At 36.3% G+C, this 22,855-nt stretch overlaps 1 protein-coding gene across 12 annotated transcripts in view; it reads left to right on the top strand.

Annotated features, from left to right (window-relative positions):
• Positions 1-22,855, top strand: part of KHDRBS2 (KH RNA binding domain containing, signal transduction associated 2) — a 593,528-nt gene that overhangs the window by 364,703 nt on the left and 205,970 nt on the right. For all 12 annotated transcript variants that reach the window (XR_009263055.1, XR_009263054.1, XR_009263053.1 and 9 more), the window contains exon 5: positions 20,612-20,739. Coding sequence is in view for 9 of the 12 variants with exons in the window: in XM_058734346.1 (XP_058590329.1) it covers positions 20,612-20,739 (128 nt within the window). In the remaining 3 variants the exon portion in view is untranslated. The remainder of the gene's footprint in view (positions 1-20,611; positions 20,740-22,855) is intronic.

Here is a 22,855-nt window from a genome sequence, read left to right as displayed (position 1 = left end):
CTCTCTGTGCAATGGCATGGAGATTTTCTCAAGGTAGCAAACCATAGGGCTTACCTCATTTGTTTCCCATCACTCAGGTATCACAATCTTTAATTACCTAGAGTCCCTTTGAAACTATTGTTGTTTTTTGGTGGATATTTTTGGATATATTTTTCTATTTTGTTATTGGTGGTGGTGGTGTTGGTGTTGTTGCTGCTGCTATTGTTGTTTTTCAGATCAGGGTGTAATTCTGTTACCAGTGATCCCATCTTGGTTTGAAACATAAGTTTCTACAAATAGATTCTTAAAAATTACAAATAACCAATAAAAAATGAATAGACTGTTCAGAAAAGAGGATATTCTAATGGTTATTAAAAAATATTTACCATGGGATGCAGTTTTTATCCATATATATGGCAAATAAAAAAAGACGATGACTTTAATATTATTAGTAAAGTTGTACAAAATAAGCACTTTAATATCCTGTTGATAGTAGTGTGAATAACACAAACCATTTTGAAAAGTCCAGTAATGTGTATAAAAATTTTTCTTAAAAATAACACACCATTTGACACAATTATTCCTTTTCAGAGACTCTAAACTTGGAATCAAAAGGAACCATGTAAGGAATGATAATCATAGCATTGTAGTGGCATAACAGTGGAAAACACTTAAACGTCCATAAATAAGAGAATGGTCAATATATTATTAAATTACATGTATCCTATGAAAAACTAATTAGCTACTTTACAAACACTGAGTTCTGTCTCATTGACCCTGAGGAATGGCCATGATATATCATTCAGGTAAAAGAGAAACTTGACAAGTAACAGAATAATATAATAATAATAAAAATTTAAATAGAAAAAAGAAAAGAACAATGGAAAAAGTGAAAGGATAAATTCCATCCTATTTATTTTAACCTTGAGGATGTGTTGAAGAGGTGTCATGGATAGGTTATTAATTTTTAAAAGATTATTAATATTTGTATCATATTACTTGCTATACTAAGTAAATATTCCTTAAAAAGTTAAAAAATAGGGGCACCTGGGTGTCTCAGTCAGTTAAGCATCTGATTCTTGATTTCAGCTCAGGTCATGATCTCATGGTTTGTGACATCAAGCCCAGCATCAGGCTCTGTACTGATAGCGTGGAACCTGCTTGGGATTCCCTGTCTCCCTCTCTCTCTGCTTCTCCCCCACTTGTTTTCTCTCTCTCTCTCTCTCTCTCTCTCTTTCAAAATAAATAAACTTTTAAAATAAAAAAATAATTAAAAATCCCAGGAATGTTGCCAACTACAGTCCAATATAACTTGCTAAAATATGCACATACATATTGAAAGAAAATCAATAAAGAAGGCTGCTTTAATGTGTATATAATGCAACTCAAGAATTTAACAGAATATACTGTTTGTCTAGGATTGCAATAAATGATATAAGAACACTTGCTGAGAGATGCCATTTAACATTATAAAGACAAGGCACTGGAAATGACAGCTAACATGTCCTGTAGCTTTGATCTGTGTTGCTAATGAGCAACAAGGATCTTGCCATGCAATTTAAGGTGAGACTACTGGTTGGAAGTAATAACCTGGTATTTTATGTTTTCCTTGTTTATGCATCTTTCCTAAATGAATTGAATTTAAAATTTTTGTCTGGAACATTTATTTCTTTTAAACTTTTCTTTGCATTTTAGTTTTGTGAAGTTAAAAATATCTGGTTTTGAAATGGGTAATGACACTGCCTTAGCTGCTCCCCAACTTCCCCCCCCCCAAAAAAAAACTTGCTTGGGCTTATGTTGACATTTTATTAATTTTCCCTTTTATGGATTAATTTGCATGAGTCTCTTATTTCATTGCAAGTGTTTCTCTTTACTTTCTTTCCAGCTGCATTTATACAAAACCTTCTGAAAGACGTTTTTTGTTATTGTTGTTTTATTGGTCTTTCTTAGACCTTCATTTCATACCAGTGATATTATGTTCACTAAGTCTAATTATGCTCTGGCTGCAAACTCTTAGAATTGGATCTTTTCCAGATACTCAGTCAAGAATAGCTTCAGACTTGATTGTTTGTTAAATGTACTGTACGAAGAAACAACCCTAAACTGATTCATGGCTATGAATCTTCCTGAATTCATCAAATCAGGGTTTGCCTACACATTCTCACCCAAGGTCTTAACCTTCTAAGGATAAATAGCCAAAAACATATCTATTATATTTCATAACTTACTCTAGTCCTAAGATTGTCTACCACTTTATTTTTTTTTTTTTAATTTTTTTTTTCAATGTTTTTTATTTATTTTTGGGACAGAGAGACACAGAGCATGAACGGGGGAGGGGCAGAGAGAGAGGGAGACACAGAATTGGAAACAGGCTCCAGGCTCCGAGCTGTCAGCACAGAGCCCGACGCGGGGCTCGAACTCACAGACGCGAGATCGTGACCTGGCTGAAGTCGGCCGCTTAACCGACTGCGCCACCCAGGCGCCCCGATTGTCTACCACTTTAGAAAAATACAGGATAAAATGTTTTCACCTACATTTAACACTTGAGTATTTTCTTTTAGCTAAAATTTGTCTAAGAAATAATTGATATGGCAGACTTGCCTTATCATTTCAAATGAGTGGTACATCAGAATAGGGGATCCAGTAATCTGCATGGGAAAAGTAATAGCTAACATTCATCACATGCTCAGTAAGTGCTAGACACCGTCTCAAGCAATTTACATATGTTTATTTATTTAATCCTCCCAACAGCCATATTATTTTGTTTATTAGTGTTATTAATCTCATTTTATAGATAAGAACATTTAGGCCCTGAAAGGCTTAGCATTTACATTAAACCACACAGATAATAAATGTCAATGTCTGAATCTGACCCGGTAGTGGGACCACACAGTCACATTCATAATTACTACATGACATTGTCTGTCCAGAGTCCAATAAAGATACTTCTATTTTTTTTCTCACAGTTTTAAAACTTAAATCTCCTAAAAACTGGCACGGCACCTAAAAATATCGTGAAATCAAACAACTAAATGCTACCACTGTACAGTAATGTTACAATCATGTTTTTATCTCCTTTAAGCTCTTGAGGTCTTGTATCATTTTTTTTAAGTAGAAATTGATTTTTGTTCCAACTAAAAATACATAAAAATGGATTTTCTCACACAACTCTTAGAATTGTAAAAGGGGACAGAAAGGTACTGAAGTGATATTTCACCCACATGACCCGCTGAAACTGAAACACCCAGTGATAGGATCCACATGGAAAATACCAGTCTTACAGCTCCCAGAGAGTGGGAAGGTCTTTACTTCTTTCTTTCTTTTTGTCTTCCATTATTTTTTTTAAGTTTATTTACTTTCGAGAGGGACAGAGACAGAATGTGACCAGGGGGCGGGGGGGGGGGGGGGGCAGGAAGAGGGAGACAGAATCTGAAGCAGGCTCCAGGCTCTGAGCTGTCAGCACAGAGCCCCATGCAGGGCTTGAATTCATGAACTGCGAGATCATGACCTCAGCTGAAGTCGGACGCTTAACTGACTGAGCCCCCAGGCACCCCCTTATTTTTTTAAGTTTTTAAATGTGTATTTATTTTTGAGAGAGACAGAACATGAGCGGGGGAGGGGGAGAGAGAGAGAGAGAGAGAGAGAGAGAGAGAGAGAGAGAGAGAGAATCCGAAGCAGGCTCCAGGCTCCCAGCTGTCAGCACAAAGCCCGACGCCTGGCTCAAACCCATGAACCGAATGGTGAGATCATGAGATGAGCCAAAGTCAGATGCTTAACTGACTGAGCCACCCCAGTGCCCCTTTTCTTATTTTGTAAGTAGGCCAGTAGTTTTCAAAATTTGGAAAGGTATGATGGTTTGGTAGTTATTCTTTTTAGATTTTTAAGCCACTGTGGACATGACCAGAAATAATTCATAATGAGGAAATTAAAAGATTACTTTTTAGAAGGGAAACACTGAATGAAAGATCATGTTGTAGTCGTGTTTCTACAAACTGAAATTATGCAAAAACTAGCCAGTATATCAGGGCTGGAGGAAACAAGGAGGGTCTTACAAGTTAGCTGGTCTACGTGAATAATTTTGACATAACAGTTTCATCTAATCACATTGTGCATTTAGATCTCATCAAGCTTTGTACAGTCAATTTCCAGCATATCAACAAATGACTATGCTGTCATTTATTGCCCATTTTGTTATGATGCAAGCTACTCAACCCCATTTCTCTGTGCCCTGAGCCACACTTCTGTTGCTCTAGTTAACCGTTTCTTGAATCCTTTACATATCTTTTGTATTTTTAAAAATTATTGCACAATCACATATTTTATATCACCCTTGGTCGGCTGTGTGTTCTGCTTTTCTATTTACTGATCCTTGCCCTCAGTTTTAATTCTCTTTATAATTTTACACGTCACATACACATAAATGCATACTGCACAGACACACGAGTGTAAACGTACATGTGTGAAAATAACATATGATCATGTAGAGGCTCACCAGATAGTTTGAGTTGTCTTCATGTCTCTAGAAACGGAGTCTGGTTTTATTTAACTCCATTCGGGGATAAGAAAATAGATAGTTGAGAGAAAAAAAGGTGATTTTGTTACGTCACACAGACAAAATCCACACTAGAGCTCAGAATTCCTATCTCCAGGCCTAGAAAGTAGCCTCTTCAATTGACAAATTTATTTATATCACCTGCTTATCTAGTGGCAACTGATTAGTCAAACAGCTGCCATACCTGTTTTACATACGTGTCAAACACAGCCATATACCACCAACAACAGGAGCAGCGATAATACCAGCTTGGCAACAAGGGCAATGTGCTCTTTGATTTCCATTTCTTTTTTAAAAAGAACACAGTGATTTAGAAGGACAGCCCCCATACAGCACATTATATCATGTGTAGAGCAAGGACTTGGAGCTCTGATTCAGAAAGCTATGCTATTTTGATTGCAGCATGTCCAGGCTGACAGGATCTCAGAATTAGAGGAAAATAAAAAAGGAGTAATTTAACTGGGATAGAAATGAGAAAATGTAAGGCACTTAAAATGTTTTCTGCTGCTAAATCCTGCTTCTGATTTGCCTCACATTCATCATTTAACCTCTGAGTCTGCAAATGGGGGTAATAATCTTCCAACCCCTCATCATTCACCAAGGTGCCATAAAGATGAATTTGGTCTACTTCTGATGCACTTAGAGTTCCTTAGAGATTGGCAGTGCATATTAGAGGAGTTTTCAGTAGCCTCCTACCTCTTACAACGAGCAAAGAAATAATTGGGTAGCACCATGATTTTTGAAGCTTGTGTAAATTGTTTCAACTTGATGAAAATTCTTTATTTCATAGCATCATGCTATCAGAATAGTTTCCTGATTGATTTTTTAGTAAATTTGATATTTTAGAGCAGTTTTATGTTCACAACAAAATCGAGAAAAGAGTACAAAGGGTTCTCTTTTATACCCCCCCCCCACATATGCATAGTTTCCCCCATTTTCCACATCCTCTACTGGAGTAGTATGTTTGTCACAATTTCTGAGGCAACATTGACATATAATTGTCATCTAAAGTCCAGTGTTTACATTAGAGTTAACACTTGATGTTGTACATTCTATGGACTTTGATAAATGCATAATCTCATGTGTTGCTATAGATTGAACATTTGTCCCTGCTTCCCCCCAAATTCATATGTTGAAATCCTAACCCCAAGATGATGGTGTTAGGAGGTGGGTGGGATCACCTTTGGGTGACCTTTAGATTATGGTGGTGGAGCCCTCATGAATGGTATTAATACCCTTATAAAAGAGACTCCAGGGAAAAAAGGTCATTTATTAACTAAAAAGACCCTCACCAGACACTGATTCTGCCAGCTTCTTGTTCTTGAACTTCCCAGTCTCTAGAACCAAGAGAAAGAAATTTCTGTTTTTTATACCCAGTCCTATGGGTATTTTGTTATAGCAGCCAGAACAGACTTAGATATGTCTCCACCATTATGGTGTTGTACAGAATAGCTTGGCTGCTTTAAAAATCCTCTTTGTTCTATCTAGTCACCCCTTCCTTCTCTTTTTTGCCCGTGACAACCACTAATCCTTTTATCATCTCCATAGTTTTGCCTTTTCCAAAATGTCATATAGTTGGAATCATATAGTATGTAGCCTTTTCTGATTGGCTTTTTTCACTTAATAATATATATTTGTTTCCTCCATGTATTTTCATGGATTGATAGCTTATTTCTTTCTGACGTTGATGATATTCTGTTGGCTGGATATATACCACAGTTTGTTTATCCATTTACCTACTGCAAGATTTCTTGGTTTCTTCCAAGTTTTAGTAATTGTGAGTAAAGATTCTATAAACGTATGTGGGCAGACTTTGGGGCTGATCTACATTTTCAAGTCCTTTTGTAAATACCAAGGAGTAGTATGTTTGTTGGATTATATAGTAAAAGTATATATACTTTTGTAAGAAACTTCCGAACTGTCATTCAAAGTAGCTGTACTATTTTGAGTTCCCACCAGCAATAAATGAAAGTTCATATTGCTCTACATCCTTGTCAGAATTTAGTGTTGTCAGTGTTTTGAATTTTTGCCATTCTAAGAGGTATGTAGTCATATCTCATTATGGTTTTAATTTGCAGTTACCTAATGGCCTATGATGTGGAGCATCTTTTCATATACTTATTTCTAATCTGTATGTCTTCTATGGTGAAGTGTCTGTTCATATCTTTTGTTCATTTTTTAATCAAGTTGTTCATTTTCTAATCACTGAGTTTTAAGAATCAAGTGTATATTTTGGATAATAGTCTTTTAAAAATTGTTTTTAAGTTTATTTATTTTGAGACAGAGAGAGAGAGAGAGAGAGAGAGAGAACAAGCAAGGAAAGGGCAGAGAGAAGGAGAGACAGAATCCCAAGCAAGCTCTGCACCATCAGTGCAGAGCCTGATGTGGGGCTCAAACTCACAAACCATGAGATCATGACCTGAGCCGAGATCAAGAGTCAGATACTCAACCAACTGGGGCACCTAGGCGCCCCTGGATAATAGTCTTTTAACAGATGTGGTGTTTGCAAATATTTTTACCCAGTCTGACTTGTCTTCTCATTGTCTTAAAATCCCAATTGATTTTTAAAATTTATCCTACATTATTGTTCAGGTTGTTTATTGGCTTTACAAATCCGTATTTGCATTTGATGCTGAGTATAGAACTTTCTTTGTAAAGCTTAGTTAAGCAGGAGTTGGCAATTCTTCTCATATTGATTTGTATATGTAATATACTATAATTATATTCTAAATAGTGATAAATCAGAGGATGTGATATCCAGAAAGTTTGGGTGGAATCTCAAAATTCTAGTTGTGTTGCAAATAATTTAGAGATATAGCAAAAGTAATTTTGTGAGAGTTGAATTCTCTGCCTTCACGTGCACACCTTCACCTATATAAACATCAATTACTTAGCACAAATATAGGTCTTAAACCAACAAAATTTTACACGTATCCTTTTAGCTTTTTAGAACAAGGCCATATGGAAATCACTCACATTAAATTCTAAGTCTCAACGGCTGATTTGCAAGCATGAGGCTAATTTAGTTTAGAATTAAGTATATTTTAGAAACCTATAGAAGTCAAACTTCTTGGAAGAATGTTTTTGTTCATTATAAAATCAAGATTTGGGTTTGTATTTCTAATCTATAAATTGTCTGGAGGGTGATAAAAGAAAGAGAACCATAGGTCTGCTCTGTACTTACTGATGCTTTGGAAGCAATATCCGTAATACTGCAGAAGACAGCCAATTAATGGCTTTTGTGGTTTGCTAAATGCCTGAGTAAAGTTGAGATGTTTAATAACCACAAAAGCCCTTTACTACCACTAGAGTCCTAAGACTCCAATTGCAATTCATATTCTATACAGCATTAAAACTGGTGTAACAAACCAAAGTATAAATCTCTTTTTATAGCATTTTCTTTCTCCTCAAGAGGATTTGCTGATACTATTTTTTAAATCTTTTTTTTAAATTCCTCTTTGTTTCAGTGACTTTGCGGTAAAGAAGTATGTGAAATGAGATGGTCTGCAAAGCAAAGTGTCATTTAAGTATGTGTTTTGTGAAGAAATTATTATATAAATAGATAAGTACACCACATTTCCATGTGCACATAGCACTCTAATCATTTGTATTTCAGTGCTAGAGTAGGAAAGTAAAAATTCAGTAGCCTATCCTCCTTTGGATGTCTATTGCAGCCTTTTTCATGAGAAAATCATATGGAGACACCTTGGGGATTATTTAGTTGGATTATTATGACCACATTTTCATTTTCCAGCTATAGAAATAGAGCCAGAAATGACTCATTCAAAGGCCCAAATCTCATTTAAGAGCAAAACTTGAATTCTGCCCTCACTACAATCTTCATTTTCTCATGTCTGGACTGCTCTAAAAGTCTTCTGCAGCAATTGAGTTTCTGCAGGAGAAGCGAATAACATCCCTGCCACTCCAGTCCATCATCCACATTCCTGAGTGATCCTTCCAACACCTGTACATGGTGATACCATTCTGTGAATACTCATTGTCTTGAGAACACAAACCTCCAATCTCCCAACCTTCTCTCCATACACCCTTCTACTATCCACCTCAGACATGATGTTTTAGGAAAATTGGATTATTGTCTCTTCTACCGTGTTGCTTTTTTGTCCTGACTTCATGACATTTAAATCTTCCTGGATTCTTTTTTACTTCTAACTAACAAATGTCCACCTCCACTCTCTTTTTTGACCCCTAAATGCCTTCATGTAAGGGCATTTATATTCTTTCTTATGATTAATAGACTATGTCTTTTGCCTTCTGTCTCTCTCTTTTTTTTTTTTCTTTGTAAACAGGGTTCTTAAAGACTTGTATGTCTACCCGGAAGACAAGCTACCCATATAGGAGAGAATCATCACACCTTAAAAGTCCCAATTTAAAAAGCCTCCTTGTTTACAAATAATGTTTACTTTCCTTTTTTAAGAATAGAGAGATATGAAGGGAACTCACACATCTTTCCCATCTCAGTGATACCATGATTGAGTCAGTTGCACAAACCAAACTTCTGGGAGTCACATTTGAGTCCATTTTCTTCATAACTCCCCATATCTGATCTATCAGCAATGTCAAAAAATTCTGCCAGTTTTCCCTCTAAACATGTCCAGAAGTAATCAGTGGATCTTCCTCTCCACCACTCTCCTTGGTAGCAGCAGAAGAGACTGCAGTAGTGAGCGTACGAACTGCAACAATAGTGTCTTCACCTTTCTCCCTGTTTCCACTCTACCTCCATTTTAACCCATTTTCCTAATAGCACGCTTCATGTTCCCTTTAAGATATTAAACTGGTTATTTCACTGTCCAGTTAAATACTCCCTAGGCCATCTAATATACTTAGAATAAAACCAAAAAGAGCCAGTATGATCTAGCCCCTGTCTACTTATCTGACCTAATATCACTCTCTCCTGTGCTTACTAAATTCTTGATATACACGCACCAGAATTCTGACTAAATTCTTGATATACGTGCACCAGAATTCTCTCTGTTCCTTAGGAAGCTCAGCTTCTTCCTGTCTCATTGCCTTTGCCTTCCAGCTACCTGGAAGACTAGTGATCCAGATCCTTGCATGTCAGGCTTCTCTACATTCAGGTCACAGTTTGTATGTTACCTCTTCAAAGAGGCTCTGACTGACTTCCCATCTAAACCAGCTTTTCCAAACAGCCCCTCCATAATGTTGCCCTGTTCCTTTTTATCACAGCATATTATTGTCTAAAATAAGCTTACTTATTCCTTTGTTTGCTTTTTGGTTGTCTGTTTCCCTTCTTTAGAATGTAAGTAAATTCAATGAAGGCCATTTGTTTACTGTTTTTGTAGCACCTAGAACAAATATATAAACAAATAAGTATATTTGCTGTATTTAATATAGAGAGTGTTACTATATTTAATAATAATATATTTTTTCACTGAGGAATGCAATTGTCCCAGATGCCCCTTCCTGGCTCCCGGCCTTATTATGTTTGTTCAGGTTCAATATAAATTCTGCTTTCTTTCCCTAGGTCTGAATGATATGAGCCTGCACTGGTAGTATTCTAGATCTTTAGAACAAAATAAGAATCCTACCTTCAAGCAAAGGACAAGAACACTGTAGATAGTATCCAGATGTTGCTTGTTCTTGCATTTCATAGGAAATGAAGGAAAACTGAAGTTCCTTTGACTGGTCTCCCCACCTCTTGAGAGCCCATAATTTCTCCAGTTGGGATAAAAGCAAATCAAAGTATAACCTTCATCACGGACCATAGAACTGATGTTAATGAATCCTAAAGCATGTTCTTTATAGAACATTTAAATGGTTACCTTCTTTCAATCAAAGTTTACAGAATAAATCTTAAATCTTAAAAGTGAGTGGGGAAGGCATTAGGGAAAAGTTTGTGACCTGAGTGCTAACTCTCAATACTATTTCTCCCTTGGCTTTGATGAAAGGACTTGACAGACACAAGTATCTTGGTAGGGAAACTGAATGGTCTTGAAGTACCTGATACTGTATGTGATTCCAAGAAAGCAGACATTATCTTTACTCTTTTTTTTTTTTTTAACATTTATTTATTTTTGAGACAGAGCATGAACGGGGGAGGGTCAGAGAGAGGGAGACACAGAATCCGAAACAGGCTCCAGGCTCTGAGCTGTCAGCACAGAGCCCGATGCGGGGCTCGAACCCACGGACCGTGAGATCATGACCTGAGCCGAAGTCGGCCGCCCAACCGATGGAGCCACCCAGGCGCCCCTTATCTTTACTCTTTGAGATGTAGAGTTAAAGAAGGAAGAGATCCAAGGCCTGAAAGGAGCCCTAAAAACAGACCATCAATCCCATGTTTGAGGGGATCTGGTGGCTTCCTGCAGTGAACCTTTTCTACAGAATAATTGATTCTGACAGCCCGCCATGTATGTTCATTATGTGGAGGAAGGAAAGGAGGCTGCCTGATTCAGTTGACTTTAGTGCTCTTGAGGAGAGCTATACACATGGCCTGTGGGACTAGGGAATATTAGGAGAAGCCTGAGGACAGAGAGCTGTGCTGTCCCGGTTCAGAGAAGCCCAGCATGTCAGCTGCTCTGCATGAGCCCATGACAGCAAAGAACCCAAGTCTTCCTCACCTGATGAAGAGACTCCAACTCAAGACCCATTCAGAGGCTGAACAAACCCACCCACAAATAAACAAATATGATTTACAGTCCATTAAAGGACCTTAGTAAATTGAGGAAGAGGAATCCAGCTGAACAATTCAACAGACAGTTCCTATTGAGGCAGAACTAATGGAAGCAAGGAAAGGAAGAAAGGATGTACACCCAATCCCTCTAACTTCAAATCAGTATTCTTTTCACTTTGCAATTCTAATTTCTTTCATGAAGCTACTTGGGAACTTTCACATCATATTTTGATGTGTCTTCAAATACTTCTTCATTGTATTACATTCATATATCACAAGTCCATTTCTTCAGTCACTGATCGTGGAACTAAAGTTTTTCATCAGGTGTTTGTTGCTTTCCTTTCTTGAGTTTTCAGTAGCTGAACTCTTTATTTAGCATCCTTCACCTTAGCTGGATACTCTCACTCCTGCTTGCCTCTGCTCGGCTTCTGTCCTACATTCACCTTTCCCAGCTACCAAATGAGTCTGCTCTCTTCTAGTATAACTTTTTTTTAAATGTTTACTCATTTTTTTGATAGAGACAGAGCATGAGTAGGGGAGGGCCAGAGAGAGAGGGAGACACAGAATCCGAAGCAAGCTCCAGGTTCTGAACTGACAGCACAGAGCCTGACACAGGGCTTGAACTCAAGGACCATGAGATCATGACCTGAGCCAAAGTCAGACGCTCAACCAACTGAACCACCCAGGTGCCCCCTGCTCTCTTCTAATTCAACAGTTGAAAAAGTAGCACTTTAATTATTTTTAAGGGCTAATCTACTGTAATGTGATTAAATGTTCAGGAAGAATACTATACAAAGTTTTGTTTGTTTGGTTTTTTTTTAAAGATTAAATTTGGAAGGAACTGGTAACTGCAAGCCAAATAAAAGGACAAGTTTAAACAAAAAGGCATGTGCAGCATATTTTATACCCTTCTCAAAGAGCTTCAAAAAAGTTGCCATGACTGAGTAGGTTGTTGTTTCCCTGATTAAAACACTCAGAAGGAATCATCACAATGTTTTCATTTGGGAAAAAACAAAGAACTTCTAGGAGAGATTTTCTCATGAGCCACCCAGATAGGTCTTCTCAGTTAACACTTTTCTTTCTAAAACAGGATTGTAGAGTTCAACATTTTTTAATAAAACAAAGTAGAAAGGTAGTAGCCACTAAAAACATCATTATAATATTGGGAATAAATCAGTTTTCAAGTCTAAGAAGGCATCTATCCTTGCCTAGAAGAACAATTCATGAACAGGTGTAGGGATCTAGTTTTCTGTATTCACGTAAGTTCTGCTGGTTCAGGGGCTTTCCTCTACTGTGTCTCCAACACCTACATCAATGTCTGACATGTACTTGCTGCTCAAAAAGACATTAAATAAGTAAAATGGTGATTTATTTAGCAAAATTCCTTTAAGCACTTTAAAAAATCTGGTTGGTTACATGCATTTTTACCACCTTGAATATATAAATTTTCTATGTCCAAGGAAGGCCCAGAATTACAAGGTTATTAATAAAAATCACCCACATGTGCCATATTCTATCAACGTTTTTCATGCACAGAATTTGTACTCTCTTCTAAATATATACGTGTCATGCTGATTCTTTGTTAAGAAGAATTTGGACCCATTTGATCAATGTACCAATAACTATCATCAATTCTGTGTTAGCCAGAAGTTTGGGGTTTGTTTTTGCATCCCTAAATTAAGGTTGATATGATATGCCAAAGTATTAAATCAATGCCTATTTTAACTTAAAATTGAGAGAGAACTCCTGTATCATGTGTGCAGTAAAGTTGCCAAGGAAATTTGCAGAAAAAAAATGTCATTTTGGCTCTGTTTAAACAAATGGAACTTGGTATTTTTAGAATAACAACCCAAATCTCTCATTACTGTTATCTAAATATTTATCTATGACCCTAAATCCACCCTGAGGTAGTGGCTGATTCTTATATGCCAGGATGGGTGAAGTAATGACACCAAATACGTAAGTCAAATACACTCAATTACATGAATCCTTTGGTGCTCATTCAAAAGGTCTTGCTTCCTAGACCTCATATATCTGTGGCTGATGTTTGCTAAGGTAAAATAAAACAAGAGAGAAAATAAGCCAATAATCCTGCAAAATATCTACCTAAAATATGTATAATTATTGTCTTATTCTTTGATGATTTTTATATAGTGTGCAAAATTACTTTATAATGGGGAAAAAGAAAAAATCTTGAATAACAGAAGTTGCCATCCATAGTGGTTCAAGATACAAAGTCCACATTTTTACTTTGTGATATTTGATGTCCTTTGGTGAATAAGTTTTATAAAGCCTTTATATAGACCTTATGCAGAGTCATGCACCAAACAGATTCTTAATAAATCTAAATTGACTGTTCTTTGACCACATTTTGTTAATGAGGTTTTCTGGTACCACGCCCGGGCTGATTAAAACTCATCCTGCGTTGGCTAAAAGATGTTATCTAATAGCCTAAGATGTTTTGCTAAATAATATCCAGCACAGCACTAGTTGTTTTCTGAAAGAGCTTCCTACCCATTCCAATCCAGCTACAGATTTGATATTGGCACAGGACCCATTACCTCCCGCACTTTCTTGTTTATTACTCTAGTGAAAGTGCCCTAACCTAATTGTTTGTAGGGGCTTAGGAAATCCCAGATCTCTTTGTCATGGCCCAGACGGGTTACAGTCTGTATTTCATTCTCCCCTGATGTTGTCTGACAGTCTTGGCATTGGTAGAGCCAAATACGTTCACATGTTACCAGTGGTTATAATCACAGTTTTAAATGTGCAGCGCCAATGCCCATCAGAGTCTCAGAGGAGGGAATTTGGCAGGAAAATGGTCCCTCACTGTGCCCCCAGGTAGCCTATCTACACCTGTCATCACCTGGCATCAATACGCAAGTGAAATAATCTTCCCAATTTGTATGTGGGCAAAATGCCATCATAACAGATGGACATGAGTGTATGTAACTGGGAAATTATGCATATACATTAAATATGCAGACTATGAGCATGAGTCCTTTCTAGGAACATCCAAACATCTGTCTGCTCTGAGCTTTTGTGTATACTGTTTACACCATATGCCGTCACGGTGGGAGGGCTTTGTCGGAGATGTGAAAAGGAGCACTCATGAATTTCATGGAAATTGTTTCATAGGGCTAATTTGCCTCACCCTAAGCAAAAGGAATATAGAACAAGTATTGTGAATATCTTTGTTATTATTTCAAGACAGCAATTTTTAAAAACTGATTTTGGTAGCAAACAAGTGAAATTTTTGGACATTGTAGGAAAATAAAATTAAAATTTGAATCAATTCTAAAAATGTTTTTGTATGATATGCATGTGTTATTTAAGCCTTGATAGATTCATGAAAAAGTTCACTGTTACGACCCCTTCTGTCTGAACCCAAAGCTGCAGATCAAACCAATCAGCATTTTTAAAGCAACTTAGTTTGTCTTCAAGGTAAAGAGTATTTTTAGAGTGCGAATGATTTATTTACTGCTGGTTTAGCCAAAGTAGTAAAGCATTCTTTATTATTTGAAGTGTGGAATCCCAGGCCTGGAATCTTTTTTTTTTTTTCTTATGAATGTAATTTATTGTCAAATTGGCTTACATGCAACACCCAGTGCTCATCCCAACAAGTGCCCTTCTCATGCCCATCACCCACTTTCCCCTCTCCTCCATCCCCCCATCCACCCTCAGTTTGTTCTCTATTTAAGAGTCTCTTGTGATTTGCCTCCCTCCCTCTTTGTAACTATTTCCCCCTTCCTTTCTCCCGTGGACTTCTGTTAAGTTTCTCAAGATCCACTTATGAGTGAAAACATATGGTGTCTGTCCTTCTCTGACTGACTTATTTCACTCAGCATAATACATTCCAGTCCCATCCACATTGCTGCAAATGGCATGACTTCATTCTTTCTCGTTGCCAAGTAGTATTCCATTGTATATATAAACCACATCTTCTTTATCCATTCATCAATTGAATCTTATTTAAAATAATAGTAAGGTTCATCTGTAAGTATAACTTTCATTTTTTCTTGACAAGAACAATTTTATAATATGAGGGTTAGCTTTATTTCAAAAACTTTGAAATATTCTGCTTTTGCATACAAGTTAAACATATAATATTTTATTTTTAATATTTATCATTTTATTATCTCATCATTTATAATAAATAATATTTAATATTTTATTTATTAAAATATCTATATTATTATTTATTTTAAGTGACTGGAAATTAATTTTTCCACTTTTGTTCATCCTGAATTGTCATAATTGTACCTTTCTTTGTCCTTTATGAACTTTATCACATGCTTAGGTAATTATTTTTCTATATTTATGTCTTTATCTCTCAAAGATCTCTTAATATTATAGTAATAAATGAAATAATATCATAAAATGAAAGTTTTCATAATTACTATTTATAAACTTATATTTTTACATCTCAATGAATATGTTGTTAGCAAATTGGGCATAAAAATTGTTAATGCCGTAAAACTACAACCACACATTCGTATGTATACATATTTCATGACCCCAGCACCTTAGAACTCAATAACACCAGGTGAACTAGGTAGTGATATATTTTTGATAAGATAACATTTACAAGGTAAACTTGGAAGGTTTTGTTTACTCGTGTCATTAAGATTTTATATAACTAAAGTATCAGCAACTCATACCACAGTCAAATGTCCAGCTGGATATACTAGCTTCAGGTAGACTCAGGTTCTAGTTATGAAAGATTAATTCAAAAATAGGTTTGTGCTTAATGAAGACTGGAAGTAAGCACTATAATAAAAAATTACAGATTTTAGGGTTTAGAAAATTATATTTGTGTTATAAAACAATACACAGAATATATTCAGTCTAGGAAGTTATTAGTATCAACTATTCCTACATGCAGACATTTAAAAAGTTCTTTTCCATATTTATTTGAAACATGTAGATGTTTCATTACTATAAATACAGAAGTGTGTAGGGGCGCCTGGGTGGCGCAGTCCGTTAAGCGTCCGACTTCAGCCAGGTCACGATCTCGCGGTCCGTGAGTTCGAGCCCCGCGTCAGGCTCTGGGCTGATGGCTCGGAGCCTGGAGCCTGTTTCCGATTCTGTGTCTCCCTCTCTCTCTGCCCCTCCCCCGTTCATGCTCTGTCTCTCTCTGTCCCAAAAATAAATAAAAAACGTTGAAAAAAAAATAAAAAAAAAATACAGAAGTGTGTATATTTTGCTTGTCTAATTAGACAAACCTGAGTTTATTAAAAGGCCTGGTCATTTAACATTTAATTATCCAAACACTGCAGTTAATAAGTGACATCTTCAAGGATACAAATTTGCATTAAAAGTAGATTAGAAAATTCTAATCACTACATTCTTTTACTAATCTCTTATACAATCTTTGTACTTCTATTATCATAAATATGTGTAGATGACTCTCATATTTACTCTCCCTACCCAGATCTGAATTTCTAAGATAACCCTTACTGTCACTTTGGCATTTTAAATTTAAGCTGATTAAGACCAAATATAAATTCTCCACCTCTACACTTTTTTCCTCATTTCTTCTTTTATCTTGTTAATGTTCTACTTCTAGCCATCTCTGCACCTTAAATGTCTTTTGTCCCCACCTTTCCCAAATATATCATATACTTCCCAGTTGAGGACTCCTACTAAATTTTTTCGTGGATGCCCATTTTCTTTCTCTGCTACCCCATCACACACATGTACCCAGAGTTTTTCATTGTTGCTGCAGTTTATCTGCACCTACCAAGTTGTTCTGATCTCCGGCCCAAAATATGTTGATGTCTCTTTCATATTGTCTTACTAAGTGAAGTGTTACAAAAAATTGGCCAACATACAATTCATTTTCTTAAAAAATATCAATCACCACCCTTTATGGTAATCAATAATCAGTTCACAGTTCACATTTAATCTGTATATGACCATTTTTAAGTAAGAGAATGGCAAGCACTCCAATTTAATCAGAGCATAAGGTGTGTTGAACAGAACAGGCTCCACCAGCATTGACATTAATGCATTTACCAAAGCTCTCAGTTTTGTAATCTTAGCAAACTTGGTTTTGTTAACATTGTGTATGTTGGTTTGTGTCCTTCAAGCAGCAGATGCCAAGTTGGGATTATACACATAAGGATTTTGTTAGGGAAAATTCTCTTTAACACAAAATAAGAAGGGAGCCAGAGAATGCTGGAGAGCCCTCACGCTACAATATCTGACCCAAAGGAAAGAGAGGTAGAGGGGCCTCGACTGCCCTGGTGCAATGAGATTAAAACAAGTTCAGCAAGGCTGTCAGGGAATCCTTCAGGTATAGGAAGACGGGTCTTGTGATTCCCAGGAATGGGCCTATTTTAGCATCTTGACCACATTTAGCCATTGACTAAGAGTCACTCATGGGGAGCATGGCATTGGGGACAAGAGGTTTCAGAACAGAGCAACTGGAAATTTTAGTCAATTACATCTGTAGTTGGAGGTTTGTATTCTCTTGACCACCACAATCCTGGAAGATGATCCATTTCTCAAAACAGAATATCTAGTTAAGCTCATAGAAAACCTGATTGTATATCATTATATGTCAATAATAGTTGTTTTACTTACACTAAGAATTAACCTGCAGTGTCAAATATTCTTGTTAAAAAATAACCAGATTCTCTGCATGTTAGCAGATTTCTGTCTAGGACCTGAATTCCAATCTGCAGTTGGATTGGTGAGCATAGACTCTGAATAAAGTGTTTTAAGTGGACAATTCAAACTTTAATGACACCAGGGTATGACATTAGTTTTATTTCCCTCCATAGCAGGGCTACACATACCCCAAATAATATATAGATCACATCTGGGTCTAAGCACCCTCCTTTGGACAGGACAGGGAAAAGACTGCTGAAGTATGCCCCTCTGACTTTGGTCTCTCGTGTTCCATGCTGAGCAGTCCCCTCTCTGTTTGTTAGCTTTTGCACAAAACAAACGACCACAATGCTGGCTTAAAGCACCACTTTATTATTTATTTCTACTAGTTCTGGGGGTAAGTAAGTGATTTTTTTATGGTCTTCATCAGCTTGACTCATATTGGATGGCCTAGGATGACCTCACTCTTATGTTTGGGATAACAGATGGGATGGTGGGAAGGAAGGGGTGACTGGAGCCTCTCTCCACATGGTCTCTCATTATCCAGGAAGCCAGCCTGGCTTCTTCACCTGGTAGCATAAGTCTCCAGTGACAAGAAAGGACAAGCTCCAGTATGGAAGGACTTTTCAAGTCTTTGCTTTTGTTACATTTCTTGTTCAATTGACTAAGGCAAATCACATGGATAATTCGAGTCCGTGTGATGTGACCTATCCAAGGTATGCATTCAGGGAGGCCTGACCAAATTGGGAATTATTCTTTCCTGCTCTCTGAATAAGTTCCTCCTCTTTCTTCCCTATTTTCTTCTCAGCCTCATCTTCCTCTTCTTTAAGATTACACAACGAATAAGACCACATCCACGTTATTACATTTTCTGATTCTGGCACAAAAGTAAATTTTTACATAAATTGAATTCATCTAAAATTTCTAAATTTTTAATTATTTTTAATTTTTTTTAAATGTTTATTTTTGAGACAGAGACAGAGCATGAACGGGGGAGGGTCAGAGAGAGAGGGAGACACAGAATCCAAAGCAGGCTCCAGGCTCTGAGCTGTCAGCACAGAGCCCGATGCGGGGTTCGAACTCACAGACCGTGAGATCATGACCTGAGCCGAAGTCGGACGCTTAACTGACTGAGCCACCCAGGCGCCCCTAAAATTTCTAAATTTTTAAACTTCATTGTTTCCAACAATGATCTCTCTTTTTACAATTTTTAAAGACCCTGAGAATTCATGGATTTTCCTCAGATAAGAAATCACACAAAGCTTCTCTTGCAAATTAGGAATATTATGTGGGAAAATTATGGAATTAATTTTTCATTTTAATTATGGAATTTAATGGCTGGTCAGCTCACTCAGAAGTGGCAATTCATCACACTCCCTGATCCTAATAAAATAACGGACATGTATATTCTTCCGTTTGGTGGTTACTTGAATGTGAAAATTAAGAGGTATAAATTGAATATATGTGACTTCTTAGAAACTATAATTTTCTACTGTATAGTTCTTCTGTCAGCCAGCTGTGTTCAGCCCCTTATGAGGTGCTGAAGAGGATGAATGTGAAAGCATCATGTTAAAAATCAGAAAATTTATGCTTTGGAGTGACTAGTACTTTTCTTGTAATCAAGGCAGTTTTTGGAGCATGAGATAAAGTTGTACATTAGAAACCCTTATAGGTTGAATGCATCCCTGCCTTTTTCTAAACAGAGGTGTGTGGGTGAGTAGCACAGTTTTCATGTAATATTACTGTTAACCTATATATGCAGAGGTAAACTGGCAACATTTGGTTAAACGATACGCTTGTTTTTTGGGTCCACAGCTAGACTTCCAACATGATTTCTGTCAGCCTGCCCTTCACAAATATTTCTAGTGTCCACTTCTAGTCACCTCTCCAGCACTAGAAAATTCAGCAGATTGATTTCACTTAAACATATGTTTACTGAAAAAGAATTTAATCAGATTAGCCACTTGGTAAAAATAACCACTTATTCAGTTTTGTACTATTCAAGCAGGTGTGTGTGTGTGTGTGTGTGTGTGTGTGTGTGTGTGTGAATAAAAGGAGAAACAGGTAAGACTGATATTTGTCTTTAAAGAGTATTCACCTTTAGTGCCTCACATCCATTCTTTGGTCCCATTGAAATGACTGATAAATTTCCACACTGACAAAAGATAAAGGTAATCCCTTTGACTTTGCTAAATCTCTGGTTATCACTGCGAAATTTGCCTTTTGCTATGGCTATCTTTCTATCAGCCCAATGCTAGAACACAGAAAATTCCTTACTTTTAAATATTGTCCATCAAGCTTGTTGGATTGCACAGCTTCTCAGTTTTCTGAAACTCTGCTATATTATTTGCACTTCTTTATGATTTTAACACAGTGTCTACCTCGGGCCTTGAGATTGCACCTTTTTGGTTTATGCACCAGGAGCTATTTGAATGTCATGCAGTCATTCGCAGTTTACACATATCACCCCAGTAGAGTTGTTTTTCAGTAATCTTTATGTTAATCATAACTGTGGTACATTCCAAGATTTCATTCTATATTGCTGTCTTTCCTTTTCTGGTTAACACATCAAGTGATATCCCAGCACATTTCATCTGATTTCCTGCTATTTCCTTGATAAAAGAAGCAACTTCCCATTTCTCTCTATAAAAATAGGAATTTAAAGTATATACACTTTTACATCATTTCAGATTTTCATAGACAAGGCTCCAGAAAATAGATGAAAAATGTCCTTTCATACTGTGTTTGTTCAGCTCTAAGATCCCCATGCCCCATTTTAACTGATCAGGTCATGTTTTTTGTTTTTGTTTCCCTAGGACTACAATGATGAAATTCGTCAGGAACAGCTACGTGAATTATCTTACTTAAATGGCTCAGAGGACTCTGGTCGTGGCAGAGGTATTAGAGGCAGAGGGATCAGAATAGCCCCCACAACCCCTTCAAGGTACATTAGCTCTTACTTGAAATAAATTAACTGTAATCAAGGATGGCAAGCCTTTACTGATCTGCTCTGTGCCATGATCATAGCTAGGAATAAACAACATCATCAACAACCACCACCACAACAAAAGCAAGGACAGTGAATGCTTATATAACACATAGGAACTTTCATAAGTTAACTCATCAAATCTTCCATGCAGGGTTAAGTATTATTCACAGGTGAGAAATTGAGGTACAGAAAGGTGTTAAGAATATGCCTGAGGTTACACAAGCAGTCTGACTCTAGAATTCACAGGTGGAACTCTAACCAGCTATCCTAAGAAAATCAGAGGCGCAAACCTGAGACTTTCTTCTTTGTGGTTCTGTCTCCAGGATTAGGGCATGCAGATGATACAATTATTTGTCTTTTTCAACCAGGATGACCTTGCAGGAAGAGAAAGCTATACATTGGTCTGTGCATTGAGTGACCCTTGAATTGATAGTCATTCTGGATAGGTAGAGACATAGGTGATGATAGATAGATAGATAGACATTTAGATAGACAGGTAGATAATACTTATACCACCAGTCCAGAAAGCCAGAGCACACTTCTTATATGGCTGATGGTAAGAGTATTTAAAATTCAGTTACATTTGACTTTGCAATGTCCTTGGTCAACAGAGAAGATTTTACTTGATATTCACTTTCCAAAAATTTGGCATCTTTCTGCATCAGAGTTTGTTTTGTATGATTCTGAATTAGTGAAGCTTTCAACAGAAAGCATTGGTTTGCAAAGACGTAAAGCAAAATATACTAATAGCCTTCATGCACAGACTGTGTAATTCATTCTCTTTACCTGATTATAGTTGGCCTTCAAATCTCTAAAAGACATAGGTCTAGAATATTAATTCGTACATTGCATAGAAATCATCTTACGAGATTTTAGGATACTTTGCTGATTCAATTTATTTAGTAAATTATGTCCTAATTATTGTTGACCACCAGTGTCAAAAAAACCACTGTTTTAACATTTAAGTCATAAATGCCTCCATTTTGCAGTGAATCGGGGGAAAAAAATAAAAATGATAAATTTCCAAAAAAATATATCAAGGCAGTAACTATTTAAAGGTAAATTCTGGCAATTCTGAAATTTACATTTGACTAAAGGAAAAACTTCTGAAAATCTGTGAGAGCTTATTATTACATTTTTATCTCTAAAAATGAAAAAAAGAGCTCTCTGATGCTGATAAAGAACATTTTTCATTGCTAAAATTTAATGTGACATACTTTTTTGTGGACGTACTTTTATGGAATAAGTCATTTATAAAACCTTGTACATTTCTAACCTCATCATGATGGGTTGTGAAATGACATCATTGCAGGTAATCTTAAGTTGATTAAATCATCTGCTTTAAATAACATAGCTGTCACTTTTGTGATTCCAAAAATACCAAATTTTTTAGTTTTACGTGATGTAAACTAATAAATATTTAGAAAATCTACAGAGGGGACAAGTTTTTTTCTATTCTTTTTCTTTGAAATTGGGACCATCTTTTAAAAATAATGCATTAACCTGCTTTTTAAGATTATAAAATCTTCATATTATTAGATTTTGTTTTCTTATTGAAGTTCTTTAATGTAATATTATATTTGCATATTTGAGTGGACCCTATAAGATTTCAATTTCAGGAAAGCTTTATTCTAACATATTAGTCTCTTTAATGATTTAATAAAGAATAGTGCTTTGTGGTCCCAATTTTTAAATGTTAGAAGAAAAATTTCCTTGAACATTTTTGGTTTTTAATATCCCGTATATATCATACAAACCTAATACTACATATGTATTATGGGAAAAAAAGATAAAATTAATGTTGGAATTTAAACCTCACTTCAGTGCAATATTGATATCATTAATGTATTAACATTAATGAAAGTAAATGGACCAGAACTCTGTTGTCTTTTATTTCAAACCACATGATGGAATGTATCTACAGTTTAAAAAAAGAATAAGGAAACAGTTTTACAAAACAGAAAATCATATTGATTAGAAAGTTCTTGAAAACACGAGTTAATGGATGCTAATTTGTACATACTTATGAAATTATTACTTTATTAAGTTATTCAGTTATATTTATATTAAA

The sequence above is a fragment of the Neofelis nebulosa genome, chromosome 6 (assembly GCF_028018385.1).
Source record: "Neofelis nebulosa isolate mNeoNeb1 chromosome 6, mNeoNeb1.pri, whole genome shotgun sequence".
Classification (NCBI taxonomy): Eukaryota; Metazoa; Chordata; class Mammalia; order Carnivora; family Felidae; genus Neofelis; species Neofelis nebulosa.
The sequence above is the reverse complement of the archived record's forward strand: the minus strand, read 5'-3'. Positions and strand labels throughout refer to the sequence as shown.